At 34.0% G+C, this 16,553-nt stretch overlaps 1 protein-coding gene across 2 annotated transcripts in view; it reads left to right on the forward strand.

The window, feature by feature from the left end:
• The window catches only part of LOC135686943 (putative protein phosphatase 2C T23F11.1), a 24,983-nt gene continuing 8,430 nt past the window's right edge, over positions 1-16,553 (forward strand). Inside the window, exons 1-12 of one of the 2 annotated variants that reach the window (XM_065203350.2) lie at positions 35-155; positions 786-813; positions 3,125-3,237; positions 3,946-4,029; positions 4,401-4,466; positions 5,312-5,377; positions 5,794-5,867; positions 6,599-6,683; positions 7,821-7,877; positions 10,593-10,676; positions 11,452-11,517; positions 13,039-13,118. In XM_065203350.2, coding sequence (XP_065059422.1) covers positions 3,135-3,237; positions 3,946-4,029; positions 4,401-4,466; positions 5,312-5,377; positions 5,794-5,867; positions 6,599-6,683; positions 7,821-7,877; positions 10,593-10,676; positions 11,452-11,517; positions 13,039-13,118 — 765 coding nt within the window. In that variant the 5' untranslated portion in view covers positions 35-155; positions 786-813; positions 3,125-3,134. Of the gene's footprint in view, positions 156-785; positions 814-3,124; positions 3,238-3,945; positions 4,030-4,400; positions 4,467-5,311; positions 5,378-5,793; positions 5,868-6,598; positions 6,684-7,820; positions 7,878-10,592; positions 10,677-11,451; positions 11,518-13,038; positions 13,119-16,553 lie in introns of both variants that reach the window. The other variant, XM_065203351.2, reaches the window with a different exon arrangement.

Raw genomic sequence — 16,553 nt, forward strand, 5'->3', positions numbered from 1 at the left:
AACTAGAGTTACGAGGTCAGCAACCGTAAACAATTCATTTCATTTCAATTCAATTAAACAAGATAACCAAACAGGTTTGCGAAACGATTAGTAGCTTGGAGGATCAAATAATTCTAGCGAGCTGTACACTGAAAATGCACATAAAGTAAACATCGGTATGCGTTAATTAAATGATGCTTGTAATTTATATCGAACACGAGATAAATGTTCTTGTTTAAGAAACATGTTATTGCCAACTGAAAATATACGATGTCAGCACACAGTCCGGCACATCCGTCTTATTCCTTCAACTTTTTTGGTCGGCCTAGATCAGCCACTTGTTAAGGGAAGGAAACTCGCTAAGATTAGTCTTTCACTTCACTCATCGAAATGGTTTTTTCTTTTTGAAAATCTCTAGCTTTGATAAAGCAGTATTTTAAATTATTGCAATAGAAACTTCAGAGGAAAATATAATCGCTCCGCTAACCTGCAATTCATTCCAATATCATCCCAGCGAATTAAAAACTTGCGTATTGAAAGCGTAAGTCATTTGAGAATATTCACGCCACGTACATCTGTATCCGCTAAAGAAAAATACGTGCCAAGATAGCGAAAGAGAAACTGAAGCTGTAGTAAATTGCGCTAGAATTTAGTTTTCTTCATCAATCAAACGCATCTAGTGGAAGCTTTGGTTGTTCATTTGTGTTTCCAGCTGTATCTTTGTCGTCTTTTATTTCTAAGAATGCTAAAAATTTTGCCATATTTTACCTTTGTATGTAAACATATTATTCAATTTCCAAATGTAGGTTTTTGTTATTGAAAGCTAAACTAAAGGTTTGTTTCTCATTTTTGTTTTTATTTTCATCTTATACAACTTTTGCCCTGTTCAATTTTCAAAGACATATTCAAACTCAGCATATTAGGAATATTTCTCTATTTGCGAAGTTTTTAAATTATGTCCAGATTTGCTCAGAAACTGTGGGAAAATTGTGAATTCAAGACTTTTTAATATATCCTAATGTTTTAGTTTTTGGCAGATTTTTACAACCAAGTAGCAAAATAAAATTCACTTGATGATCCTCAATGATTACATTATTTTTCTATGTTATTAGGGGTTTTGACCATTGTTACACTGAGGATTCTTATGCTAGCCAGGCATTTCAAAAAGATTCTCCCTTCAAGCAAATATTCTGATGCCCCTTGTTGTAAATTGCTTGAAATTTAATCACATCAGTACTTTCAGGCACATATGCTGAATTCTCTACTGATTGCTTGTAACAGATTCATAACATTTTCTTTGTGAATTTAAGAACAACAAAATATCTGTAGAATATTTGAGAATGTTTCTTGATAAATGGTTTTTAAAATCACCACAACTGAGCAAGTATTAATATGATTAAATTAGATATGTGTATGCAGAAAAAAATCAAGGAGTCATGCTATTTGGGAGTTTTCATGCCTGGAGTTCACATGTCCTATGCGATGAAGTCATTGTAAACTCTATTTAGGAAACTTGGTACCTTTATTATGTTTATAAACCATAATTAAAAACACACATACATGATCAAAATTTGTTCTTAGGAATTTTACTTTTCTAAGAACAAATTTTGATGGTGTGTGTGTATTTTTAATTATGGTTTATAAACACAATTAAGGTACCAAGTTACCTAAAAATAATTTGTTATATAACACACAGGATCTTATAAAATCTTTGGCCCAAAAAATCAGTGACTGAAAAAATTCTAAACTCATTTCAAATTTTTAATAGTCATCTATAATTTTGTTGCTAGATTCAATCTTAATGTTTAAACAACAGGCCTGAATTTTCAACATTGTGGTTGAATAAATTTTGGGATTTCATAAGAGCTTGTCTTTGAGACCAACTAGGTGTTGCCCCTAGAAATGGTTTTACTGTTTTGGCCATTGATCAGTTATATTAAAGCATGTTTGTAGCAACAAAGTGTTGTTGAAACAAAGTTTACATCTCATGGTGCTTCACAGCATTTGATCAAAACAATTGTACATCATAATTGCATCATTTAAACCAGAGTTTCACTCTTTTCAAGATACCCTTTCTATTAACCTTTCTTTGGTATTTTAATTCAAGACTGGCTTATTCCTATAAGAGCCATAGTTCTTACCACAGAGTACATTACATGATGTAAATTAACAACATCAATTTTAACTGCTAATGTGCATGTGATACAAAATTTTAGAAGCTAACAGACCATCAACCGATTGTCTGTTCATCCCCGACAAGTAAGAAGTGCTTTCTCATTTTGAGCTGAGTTTTTAAAAAAAAAATTAGTCAGAGAATGCCTTCATTAACACAGCTGCAGCAGCAAAAATCAAGATAGAGGCATATCATTAGCTACAATCCACTAACCCCATAACCTTGAATGTTACTACTAAAAACCATCTGAGATTGATTTTGCTTGGACCTGATGGTTTGTTGCTTGAATGGTCAGTCTATATGTAGGCAATAGTAAAATATAACCATTTCACTAATCAAAGGTTTTGTCACCTAGAATTTCTGGAAACATTAATCTGTAATGAAAGAAGTTGTTGGTTTGTCGCTTTTACAGCAAGTTTTTGGTTTGAAACTTACTAGCATTTCATATTGTTACTTGTTTTTAAACTTTTGATTTTTCACATTTATTATTCACTAATTTCCAAGTTCTTTAAAAAAGTAATAGGCTAGAAAGCGAATGCTGATTATGTGGCATAGATACCCATAGTTCCTAAGATAGGCTTTTGTTTGAACTAAATATTAAAAGGTAGGGGGCCATTCCTTACTGTTCAGCTGATTATTGTGAAATAAGGAAAGCAATGGAAACATGTTATTAAGTTGCATGAACAGCTTCTGCTATATATATATCACAAAGAATCATACCTAATGAAAGGAATTTTAAAATAATTGATTGTTCATCTGCAGTCCCTTTGATTTAGAAAGTTTTGCATCTTTCTTTGTATTTCACTTCTTTGAAAATTCACTGGTATACAGGGAGAGTATAAGGGGTATCAATTGTTCTACAAAGAGTTAAAAGAAAAGAAGTATTTCTGGAACACACTCTGTTGGCACAAATTACTATTGGTTGGGCAATATTTTTTATTATTATTATTTAATCTATTGTTAACTTCGAAGGTTGTTAATCATGGGCCAGACATTGTCAGAGCCAGTGACTACCAAAGAAACTGAAGCAGTTGGTAATGCAAATTATAGAGTGGCTGCATCATGTATGCAAGGATGGAGGATCAGTATCCTTTTGATTTTATTGTAGTTATAATTTATGGTTATAAAATTTCAAAATTATTATCACAAAGATTGCAATTATAGAATCAACTCATTAGTTTCTCCTGAAGAAATCTCTAGTGCTAGTCTTGCAACTTTTGGGTATTGCTTTCAAACTATAAGGTTTGCAACTTTATATGATTTATGTAGTTGATCAAAAACTCAATATTAATGATCTACCATGTAAAAGGCATGTAGTGACTGTAGTTTTTGTAGGCCGCAGTGGGGGCAGACTCAACTAAGATACTGCTAAGAGAGTTGGCCCCTGTTGCTATTCTCCTGCTGAGCAGTATTTTCTCCATCCCATAATATTTTTTTATTTGTAGTAAAAGATGATATTTCTTTGTATATTATACTAGACATATACAAAGATCATTGCAACTAGACATATGCAATAGAAGGATTCATTCCCAGTTGCTGTTTAATAACAGAGAAAGCTTTGTATTAACATTTCACAGTCTATAAGCCCTTTTCATTTTTGTTTATCTTTCTTCTATATTATTTATAGTAAGAAGCCAAATAAATTTGTTCAAATTAAACATTAAATTGGTGGAATGCTATAGGACAGGAATTTGTTTATCTCTTAAACAAAGCGAAAGGTTAGGAATTCTCATAAATTTTTGAATTATGTTTAAACTTTCTTGAATGTTTTCCACCTTTAACTCAAATAAAAGATATGGAAGACAAGCACACAGTTTTGTTATCACTGAAAGAGGACAAAGATGCAGCTTTCTTTGCCGTATTTGATGGGCATGGAGGTGATATAAAATAGATGTTTGTTTAGCTGCATATGTAGCTACAGATTCATTTTGATATTTCAACCAAATATTTATTGAAAGTAAAAAGAGACTTTTTGTTGTATTTATTTAAATAACTTTAGGTTGGTTAGTGAAATTCGATTATGAATTTTTGGCGACAGTCATTAAACAGTTTTCTGGTGATAAGGACGAAAATAATTCTTTATGATTACAAGCTTACAAGGAGCGTATTTATTGCGCAGAGAGTGTGATTTCTTTCGCTAGTAAATTTGCCTTCTTTTGTTATTACAGGACCAGGTATAATCTAAAGTGTATCCGTTTATTAGCGAATGTTTTGAAATGATTATTGAAAACACTTCCACACTTTTTAGGTTCGAAAGTTGCACATTACTGTGGAGAATACCTTCACAAAAAGATTGTCAGTCAAAAAGGCTATAGTACGTAGTTTTGTGGATAAGTTGTGTTAAATATCCTGTTGCTATAGAAAAACTCTAGAAAAAAATTATTTTTGATTGCCACGGTCAAATTTCAAAGTCTTACTGTCATATGTCATTTGGATTTAACGTGAAGGATAGTTTGTGAGTCATCCAACAAGACTTTTTCTATTGCACATTCATTACCGCCCTTCCGAAACTCTTCATTCGCCGCTTAGAAAGTAAATTATTGATAAACAATAGTTTGTTTGTATCCCTGTAAGTGTGTGTGTTCTAGCCACCGTTTTTTAAATGAAAAATGTTCAGTGTTTCGTTTTATCAAAGAAAATTGAAGGTATCCTTCAATCGGTGAGATGAGATAGCCATAAAGTATAGCGGGGCCCATGGTTAAAAATGCAAGAAATGTTTTTGAAGAGATTGCGTCTAAAACTTAGTAGGTTGAGTTACTACCTATGTATTTGTATTTGTTTCTATCTAGCATCCGAAGGTAGTTTTTAGGACACTGAGAGGCTAATGCTTATCGAGCAGTGTCCTGGTCCTTCCTCTCGATGTGACCACACCTCGTGATTCCTACGCCTGGAATTACAGAAGTTGGCGACTCTTCTCACTCTAGGTGAAAGTTTGGTCACGCCAAGGGCTCGAACCACGGACCCTTGAGTCCGTAGTCAGCGCCTCTAACAACTGAACATGTCTGCTTTATCTTGTAAAACTTTAAATATAGGCTGCTTAATAGCCTTGTTTTCCCTTTTCGAATAAAGCTCCAATTCATTCTCACGATTGTACCTGCAGCTAGCTTTATAGAGATGCCTAGTACCTACCAATTAATCTATTTATCATTGTCACACTAGGCAAGGGAGATATCGTAGATGCATTGAAGAGTGGTTTTTTAAGCTGCGATGCTGATATGTTACAAGGTAAGGACGCACCACACTTGCTAGAAAGTATCCGTCTTTCGATATACTTCCTTGATAATTTTTGATAAAAATTGCCGATTCTTCCCAAGCACGCAATGGATTTTTAGGTCAACATTGATAACTACTTATAATTTTAAAAAAGTGCAAGACTTTCGTGACTGAAGTATAGCTTACTTGAAACACGGGATAATAATAAGAAGGACTCTTTATTGAAAATATTGATGTATGTATAGAAAGTGGCTGATTTGCAGGAAACGCCTGGATGCGATCTCATCCCCGGTCCCGTGTTTACTTGCATTCAGGGACCATGCGACCTACAGTACCATACAGCACCCATTTAAAATGGTGCCTGATTGCCCCTGCTGCATATAGAAATCTTGTACTGCAAATTTAAGAGATTTTTTTTTTTTTTACAGACGAATCAATGAAAGATGAAATGGCAGGATCGACTGCTATTTGCACTCTCGTAAAAAACAATACAATCTTTTGTGTAAGTGTTGTTGTGCATAACATATATAGTTTTGGCTTGAACAATTTCATTATGGTTATTTTACAAATATTTGTTCATTTCTCAGACAAATTTATATGTGCGGAAAATAGGACATTTCATTCTGTAGTTTGGTCTGATTTGTTTCTAGGTCGTGTTTTTTAAAATATTTGTAGCTAATTCTCATATAGGCCCTTTAAAGCCTGCAATATTCATTGCAGCCATTTAGTTATTTTTTACTTCAATCAAGATTCTAGTCAATATGTATGATTTTTGTACCCAGCTCTCGTGGATTTTCATTGTTTATAATATCAAAACTGTCAGTTTGCATGTGTAACTTTCACACTATTTTTAAGATATTGTATGCTAATGTCACCCAGTGTATCTTTCTTGTGCCAAATGTATGCAGTAAAACTTCCAAATCAAATAGGAATGCTACGATTTGCTTTGCATAGAAAAAATATATTTTCAAATATTTTCTATTACATTTTTATCTCGTGATAAACATATTATCTGCTAATTTAAAAGCTCCTGAGGTTTTTTAACACATGCTTCATCATGTTTGCAGATGGTCCATTTTGAAGCTATTTTTTTCATCACCAGTCTCCCCCTTCCGTTTCCTGAGTTTTTTTATCGACTTCAGGCCATGAAAGTATATCCCTGATTTAAGAGTTTATGTTATCTTTTTACAAAAATATGTTCTTTCGAATTTTAAATGGCTATCAAACTTTTAGGCCAACTGTGGCGATTCAAGAGGAATCGCAAGTGTCAAAGGGCGGGTTCAAGAATTATCGTTTGATCACAAACCTTCCAATGAAGGTAAGTGTTGAAGGTTTAGATGAAAATCTAATAATCGAAAAGGCAGATAATTTAATACTATTTTTTCGCCAAGCTTTCTATATTTTACGTTTGTGCTTTGTATTCTATACACCAGAAATGTACACCAGAATTATTTCACCAATTTGGGCGAAATGTGTTCATGGTGCTCAAATTGGCGGGTATTGGCGGATAAATTAACTTGGGTCTTTCATTTCGAGTAAGGAAGTAACTTTATTACAAATGACCTTCCGAGGCTACTTTATTTCCTCGAATAAGATGGTGACGGCATCTTTTTATTTAAAACCACCGACAAGCGCTCATAAATCCCTTCTGTAATATATTCTTGTTTTGTTTGAAAACCCATGAGCACCTTTTGCAAAGCTCTCTTTTACAAGCATTTTAATCAAAATATTTTTTGTCTGTTCAAGCAAATGCAAATATAATAAATGTTGTTCATTTTTCTGAATTATTTAATTTGCTGCCCTTTCCGGTCGAAAGGAGAACTTATTTAGAACTTATTATAGTCAACAAAACCAAGGCTGGAAATGATTTGTGGACTAGCGTGTTTCATAATGATTAATAAATTTCATATACAAAGAAAATCAGTTGTGTTAATATTTCAGCTAAGTTGATTTGTTTTTTAACAAATATAACCTGACGTTTGAAATGTTTTTCATTTCTGGTAATTCGCATAACGTGAACCTTTTATCGGCTTTCTTAATTATGTTTGCATAAAGCGCAGGTATTAACCAGACGTTATATAATTTTGTAAAGTATTAAAACAAAGTATTTACAGTAAAAAGTATTTTTAGCATTCAATTGAGTTTTTACTTTCATGTGCAAGTAATTCAAAAGCATTTGATAAGGGAAGACGAGAAAGTATTTAGCTACCTGAAAACACTTAATGCTTCCCATAGCTTGGAAATACTAACTACATGCCAATTTTACAGATTCTGTTACAATTTCTGCCACGTTTTTCCATTTCCTAATAGAGCCCAGCTTTTCTAATTCTTTCTATGGCACTTTCTTCTAGTTTCGTGTTTGAAAGTTATCCTGAAAATCAAGTCATAGATTTCTCTGTTTTTTTAAAAGCGATTTTGTCTCAAAATTCACTTGTACATTTGCTTTTTCTCATAGCGGAAACGAAAAGGATTGTCGCTGCTGGTGGTTGGGTAGAGTTTAATCGAGTTAATGGTAAATTTTCTTTCGTTTTTCTCGCAGCTGTCGAGAACCTTTCGAAATTTGAGTTTACCTTATTTTTCAAATATTCCTCGATCCCAAGTAGGCAGAGCTGTTCTTCTTTCGTGTATAGAACAGAGAGGCATAAGTTGAAATTTACCTGATTCAAATACAAATGTAATGCATCATCCTAGAAATTCGGAGTTACAGCCTATAAACATCATTCTTAAGCTATTCCGTTCAAATTTTTTGTTTGGCATACATAAATATGAAATTTCTTTCCTATCTCTTATGTGGTTCACGTGACGAGTATTGTGTTTATCAGCACTTGCGTTTAATTGAACCATGTAAAAAGCCGTCGGATAAGGGAGGATTTCCAAGGCCTGTTTATTTTAAAGCAGTGGATTGTGCAGACTTAACGTTTAGGTACGCACCTATCGTTTTAGTGATGGGGCATTTCTGTTTTGCAAAGCTTCCACATTAACGGAAATAGATCATTAACTTAAAGTTGTCCTATAGTTTTTGGGCAAATACCAAGTAATGCGGACCTCAAGGATCGGTCTCAGGCCCTCTTTTGCTCAGTTTCTTTATAGCTGGTCGTTCTGTGATTATCGAGAGCAGTGGACCTTAAATTTTGCAAATAATGCTACTGTTTCACCGTGACACTGGCATTCACAAGTGGGACACATATTTAAAAAAAGCGTCATAACCAAAATGCCTTTCGACAAATACTAGAACTAAGGACAACTGAATAATCAAATCTGACCCCCTTCCATATCAGAAAGTCGAAATTTAAAATGCTTGGTTTTACTTTTGATAAGGATTTATATTTCAAGCACCGTTGAAAAGCATTAACTATTAAAGATACCCAAAGATAGCTATTAAGAATTTCCATTACTTGCCCGAGTGACGCCTTATATGAATAGCATAAAAGATGAATGAGCCAGTTTTGGAGTTTTTTAATTTTTCAATAGATATTAAGTAGCTTGAATTATAAGAGTTTCCATAACTGCCCCTAAGAACTTTGCGAATTATCACATAATCTTTTTTTCTGCTGAAGATGATTGTTAAGATTTTTTTTGATTATCAAGCAGTTTAAAGGGATGTACATCTCCCATTGCGTATGGAGCTTCAGTTCATTGTCTGCAATTTTTCAGATTCCCTCACTGATTTCGAAAGAACTCTCAGCACATTTTTATTAGCTACAAATTAATTTTGGCATTGATTGTTTAACCAACTGCCACTTGAATTTCGAATCATTATCAAAATGCTTTTTGCAACAAACGCATTGTGCATGCTGCAAAGCATTTTAGGGTTGCTTCGCCACACTTCCACTAAAATCGGTCATAACTTATTCGCGAGATTGCATTGTTTAGGCTTTTTGCCCATTTCGTATGCAAGTTGGTTTAAGTTCTTTTAAAAAGACGATATTCGTTTCTGAAAATTATGTATTTCATGAAATCAACGAATCTTTCTGCATTATTTTGGATTTAGGTTTAGAAATCATTTAATCTTTATAATCTGCTTCTAGTTGTATTTGCAGCCACATTAGGCGTTTTATACAATCGAAATTTGCAGATTCCCTGTGATTAAACTTTTGCGATAAACCCTATATAGTTTTTAATCCCCAGTTGTCTGTTTCGGTCGATGTCAGTTAAAACTTTGTACCCACGAATGTCATTGCTCAATCTATTATTGAAAAGGTCTGAATTCCATTGAGTGTAATTCTTCAAGAAGACACCGTTTTTATGGAAGGTTATGAGATTGTTGTATTGAAATTAAAAGGACGCCAAGGAGGAACACACTAGAGACAATGTGTAAGAAAGACATGAACGTCACCAATGACAATAATGTTAACGGAACCACCATGACAACAACGGCCTTGACAATAACAACCATGACAACAGCTACCATGACAACAACGATGGCGAAGTTGATCACGACTATGATCACAAGATAACGAAAATAACAACTAGAATCCTCAGGTTTAGCACAACTCTAACGACGCTTCCTTAAACACTGTAGTGCAAACTCTGGTCGTTTCGAATCTTGATCATTTGGGCATTCTAAAGACTATTTGAAAATGTCAAATTTCCAATATTCGAAAAATATAATGTCACTGCATGCGGTAGCTGTATTATGACGAAGGATGCTTTTCAGCTGCTAATTTCATCTCATGTCCTGCAAATACCTTTCGTCTATTTTTTGAACCCCTTGCCTTTTAGTAATGATCTAAACTAGATAACAATTTAGGGTTTATTGCATAATATACTATGTTCTATACTTCGGTATCATTTGCATTGTATCATTTGCATGAAATGTTAAATAATAGACATATTCTAATGTATAAATGAATCCCTGAACATTTTTACTATAATGTAGTAGCAAATGATTAAACTCCAATGGCTATCTCTCCAATATTCCATGTTTTTTAAAATTTCTAAGTTACTTTCTGACTTGACGCTTTCCATTTTGCCACCTTTGTCCTCTCGTCTGCGATAGATCAGAGGATATTTACTTCACTGTGAAAGCCTTACATAATACACAAGAATATGCTGACCCGGGAGGATATGGTAAAATTAAATTGTAAATAAAGCCTGCAATGAATCAAAGCGGTATTAAAACTGAGAGGTATTGAAGAGCACGCATGTAATTTTTAACTTAAAATGACCTATGTCGCAGTATGCTTTAAAATACTAGGACTAACTTTGCTTTTATCTTTGTTTCCAGGAAATTTAGCATTATCTAGAGCAATGGGTGATTTTATTTTTAAAAGAAATTCAACGAAATCGGCAGAAGAGCAAATCGTAACAGGTTTGTACCAATAAGTTTGCATTTGTTTTCAAAAAGCCTTTTTTCGTATCACCTGAATCATTGAAAATAACTTTCTTCTCAATTAAGCTTTCTTTCTCAATTAAGAATATCACTGCTTTTAAGTTCAGAAATGTCTTTTTATATTTAGAGAGATTCTTTACATCAACGGACTTCTTCCTTTTAGGAACTGAACCTTTTTAGAATTAATAAAATCAGGGAGCAATGCTTAGATTGTTATATGCGATTCAGTTTTACATTGCTTCATCATAAAATTCCCAATCCTGACATTTGTATTGTACATTTTATTAGAAAAGCAAACTAGAACGACATAATTTATGCTGTTCATTCTTCGTGTTACCGTTAAACTCTCTTATAACAAAGAATCTCGAAATTACGTAAAGTTTCTCACTTTGTGAAATATAATTTGAAAAACTAAGGTAGGCAGTCGACGGTAATCTACTTTGTCTTTAGCGTACCCCAGTTTAGTTGTCAAGATTATTTATTTCTTGTAGCCAAAAGTGATTGTCATATATTCTTGAAGAAAGTGGCTACCTTTGTTAAATCTTTGCTTAATCTTGTTATTCCTGTCGATGGAACGTATATCTTTTCCGAACACATTTTCCTCCATCCAGTTATCCACTTGATCGGTGTCTATGTTTCTCTCAAACAATCGTTCAGACTTTTATTTGAAGAATTCTTCGACATCAAATCGCTTTATCAATATATATGTTGATGCTATAAAATCATGGTACAAATTTTAGTTTTTTTTCTTCAGCGTACCCAGATGTCACTGTCAAGCAAATAACTGAAGACCACGAATTCATTTTCCTAGCATGTGATGGTACGTATCAAGCTTTCATAAGTACTTCATATAGCGCAGTTTTCAAGTCAGAATTTTAAGATGGGCTTGCCGCATGAAAATTCTCAGTTAATCTCTAGAAATGTCCTTCTAAAGGAACATCACCTTTATTCTAGTAGAGAATGCATTTATCTTTTTTGACATAGTTATTTACTTACATTTTTTAAGAAACCTTATCCACCCTTGGTGACTTAAAAAATATTTCCAAATTTTTATTCACTTGATTGTGTCATAGGGGTATCTACTAAATCTGAATTATTTTTCTTTTGGCTGTCGCTTTCAGGTCGAGGTCTCAAGTTTTTAGCATATTATTTCCTTGTATTTGCCAATTGAATATATGTTGTTCATCTTCCATAAAACAACATCCAACTGCCTCGCCAGTCTTGGAATGTAGAAATAGAAATTTAACGAAATGATCAGCATGGTATCTAAATATCTTTAAATTCCCCTTTGTTTCGATGCAATGTGTTTATTAACGAAGGGACGCAACATTAATACAAATCTTTGCTACTTAGAATAGATACGCATTACAATTTAAAACACTGGATAAACTTAAGGTTGAAGGAAAAATTTGTGTTAATTTGATATCTAACAATTTTTCACTAATCTGCCCTATTTTGTGTTTTTAAATATTTTTAAAATGACCTTTGCTATTATTTTTGAGAAAAAAACAAGAACTTAAAATATTTCAACTACAGTAGGTTTCTCGTTGCCGTTTGTTTGCTTTTTTTGATCATTTTCTGCTGATGCTTGAAATTTAAGCGAAAATGCTGGATTAGAAACTCGACACTCATTTAAACTGTGCATGGCAAAAAGAAGCACTTAAAACTCTGCTAATTTGAACAATTCGTCAAGTTTTAAGCTGCACCTGTTCAAGATTTTAAAGTTTTTTTCAGATAATGATGAGAAAGGCTATTATCCTCGCTGGATTTTCCTAATCCCTGTTATTTTCGAGTGTTTGGATCATGTTTTGTTAACTGTTCATTTGCATTTCCCTACATGGCTGATCTTTTCAATGTAGTAACGTGTTTCCAACGAGGAGTAAAACTCTTAGATTCCAACTTAAATTTCTCGACTCTTAGGCCAAGGTTAAACATCGAACTTCTCATTCCTTTTTATCAGCAAGACTTTGCTTAAACGAATCTTTGTCATTTTTTGTTTGTTATTTTCTGCACATGTTTTCCTCATATCGATACAATTAAAAGTTCTTTTGACAAAGATTGGCACTTAACACCAGTGAAAATTTCGAGATTCCCTGGGAACCAAAGTCACAAATTTTTTAGCGCTTTTAAACCCTCTTAGTTTTTAGGTAATGAAAATCATACACGGATTCCTTTGAAATTGTTATCATTATCGTTTCTTCTTTGAATGCTTTCCCCCACTGAAAATTAATTTACCTTTGTGTAACAGAATACCAGCAAGTCTATACCTCATCTTCAAAAAGAGGCAAAATTTGCTAGCAAAGGCAAAAATATGTTATGTTACTTCTGGACTGTTTTTTAGGAATATGGGATGTTATGACAAACGAAGAAGTTGCTGATTTTGTTCGCTGTCGTATTGCAAAAAAATTATCCCCAGAGCAGGTCAGTTTTTATGATGTTTATGATTCAAACTGTTTAATTTTTGCAACAAAAGTATAAGTAATGTGTTGTTGAGAGAAAGGGTTAATAACTAAGATGGCCAGTTTTCCTGTTTCGACCGAGCTGACAAACATTGGCACTGCACCACAGGGCATTTTCGGCGGAATTTTCTGTGGTCGCGAATTTAAACCAAGAGGTTCGAATACGGAAATTGAGTTGTTTGATAGATGTGTTGCAGATGAAGCATTTTTTAAGTTGGTAAAAATTAGAGGAAACCTGCTTAGCAGTTGAGCCACTGTTCCTTGGGGTTTTTGAACAAACAATTATTTCAATGTTAGGAAAGATCTGCTTTTAATGAACTGTGAATTATGGGAGTTTTGTTTTTTAATGGAGATGTAAAGTTTTTTGTGCCTATCTTCCAGCCAACAGGGTAATGTGCTATGGTTTCTAAAATATCCCATTTTTTTCCTTTTTCTAATCAAAGTGACAAAACTGTTCAAGCTGCTGCGACAATTTTTTGCAATATTTAGTCCAATCAAGTGGTCAACCTCCATTGTAATTCTAATGAAGGGGTATTGGCCTAAGTCGGAACTCGGGGTCACTGTTACAGTTTAAGCATACGTCAGACGGGTTATAGCAGATTTTTTAAACCGTCATGATCCCTTCTCCTCGAGTGGCCGTGTGGCCTCAGTGGTGCAAGCCGCAGTGACGTCATTGGCTTGTTACGTATTCGTTCCAGCATTCAGTTTGATGTACTGTTTCCCTGTTAGCTATGAAAAGGGAGCACTTGGTTTCCGCGGCAATGTTTAAGTCGGCATCTTCTTTAAGTCTTTTTAAAGCATTTTCTCTTTTCTTATTTATGATTTATAATATATTCTGGTGTTTGAGATGTGACTCAGAGTTTAATCCAGGCCTGGTAAAGGGAGGGGGAACAGGCGGAAGGAAAGTTCTATTCGTGGAAGAGACTACGACAGTAGCAAGAACCGGTGGATTTTTTCCCCATTTGCTTGTCTGTTCAAGTCTAGAACCATGGATTAAGACAAGCAGAAACGTTCACCTCTTTTGAAAATAGGCACTGACACAAATATGCAAAAAAAGATGGGGAAATGTGATACGTATTTTTCATTCTCAGCTTCATTCAGAAAGGATTACTTTTCCTTTCCGTTCTTTTATTAAAAGTAACAGGCATGAGCAAAGTAAAACCATGACAAGAACCCAATATGGTGTAAAATAGAATTTTTTAAAATATTAAATGCTATTTACATTATTTACTTATTTAATCTGTTATTAGCCTTGCAACATTTTGAAAATTTTATGCTATCATTCTGTTTTTCAATGCGGAAGCTTCAGGATGTTCACATTTCCAATGTTAGAATTACGGTCGGTGGCTTGGGAGATAGATCAGTCTTGGTGAAGTAATTTTTATAAGAGTCTTAGCTTTTTTGTTAGGTAACTAGCCGAATTTCCTCCTATTTTTTAGAATGTTTTTATTATTTTCTTGATTTTTGAAACGTTAAAAGTAGAGAAGAATTTTTTATTTTTTTGTAAGCATAGACTCGCCGATTTCACTGTCGGAATATTTTGAATCAACTTTTGAGAGCGATGTCATGATGATAACAAACTAAAATAAAAAAATGTAAGATGAAAGTTTAACAAAAAATCATAAACTTAAAAAATAGCATTTATTGAAATTCACTAGCGCATTACTGTTATTTTGGGCATCTGTTTATGAAGTTATGACCAAACCAAATTACAGAGGTTTGATGGGCAAAGAGCCTGTACGTATGTACTCATGCGTCAGTCGATTGTAGCAGATGTAGCTGATTATGTATATTTAGAGGTATAATTCTAAAAAATATAACTTTATGACGACATCACTTGTTGAGACGACACCATATTAAGAAGTTTCAAATAAGAGCCGAGCTTCACGTTGTGCGTTCTTCCTGTCCGTACTATTGAGACGTCATCTCAGTGTTATCGTACTATTGATAACGTCACTAGAGCTAATCCTTGAAAGGACCGCTGCTCTAAAAATTCATTCAAAACGACCAATATTGAGAAAGAATCTACATTCTGCAACAATCACAGAAATATCCTGTCCTTTTGACGTCATCGCACCGTGGATACCTGTATCCTGCTCTCTGCCATGAAATATTAAGTTTTAAATTTTGTTGCATTTGAAGATTATTAAAAAGGATAATATACAAGGAATTGCGGGGTGTCGTATAATTACGGGATTTAGTCACAAGATTTAGTCAAAAAATCAGTTTTCAAAGTGATGCCAAAATACACACAAAAATTGAAGGCAAAGTTTTGCAAGAAACTCAGAACTAGGCCTGTGAGGTTGTTAAAGAACGTTGAGTTGCCTAAAAATGTTGAGATATTTTCCGTATTTGTTCCTGAGAAGAAAATGATGTTGTTTTTGCTATGACGATCAGAAAATTATTTGCAGACCCAAAAAATTGTTTTTTGTGTCAATATAAAAAACTGAGCTCATTGCAGAATAATTGTATGGAGCAAAAACTCTGCTTCATTCTGAATCCCTGCTACTCTCGAAATTCATGAAAATCCAACTTGAATTTATTATTTTCTTATAAAAATATCTACTGGGAACTGTTTCTATTAAAAAATGTTTGTAACTAGTAGAAAAGGTGAGCAGGAACAATAGAATACAACACAAAATGATTTTGTGATTCATTCACCAAATGATCTATATTTGCTCGTTATTTGAATTTCAAGATTTAGATTAAGATTAAGGGTTCATTAACCCAGGTTGAACCTAACTAGATTTTTATGTCAAAAAGGGAGGTCAAATTCTTCTGGCTTTCTTTCATTGGAGGTACTCTGCAGCTCAGCAAAACCATGTTACTTTTATTCCAGTCGGCAAGTGCCTGTCACTTTGTTTCTTACAGCCAGTAGCGTAGCAATGGGGGGGGGGGGGGCAAGAGAGGGCGGCACTCCCAATGGCAAAAAGTCTCTTTGAAAAATTACGTTTTCTCGCGTTCCAAAGGGTATGGACCCCCAATCTTCCCTTGTATAACTCGCCTTTGCCCCCCAGTTATACCACCCTAGCCTCGCCTTTGCCCCCCCCCCAATTATACCACCCTAGCTACGCTACTGCTTACAGCCAATTTTTCTGTTGAATTTGTTACAGTTGCAAATTTTTTGTTCTTTCCCACATCCGTCGGCTGTCGCCATCTTTTCTTAAATGAAAAGTGATGGAGTGCAAATAATGAAATGCTAAGAATAAATCTTGATAATCTAAATTTGTCTGGATAACTCATATGAACCCATCCGCTCCCGGTTTAATCGCTTTGAAATCTACTCATATAAAAACCGTAAATCATGTCTTTTTCGTTATTACTGAGGCGACTAGTTTTTCTGCTGATAATTATAGATTCTGAACACAGTTAATCAAATGTTATAGCCACGTCTTTT

The sequence above is a fragment of the Rhopilema esculentum genome, chromosome 6 (assembly GCF_057945365.1).
Source record: "Rhopilema esculentum isolate cy_ngs chromosome 6, ASM5794536v1, whole genome shotgun sequence".
Lineage (NCBI taxonomy): Eukaryota > Metazoa > Cnidaria > Scyphozoa > Rhizostomeae > Rhizostomatidae > Rhopilema > Rhopilema esculentum.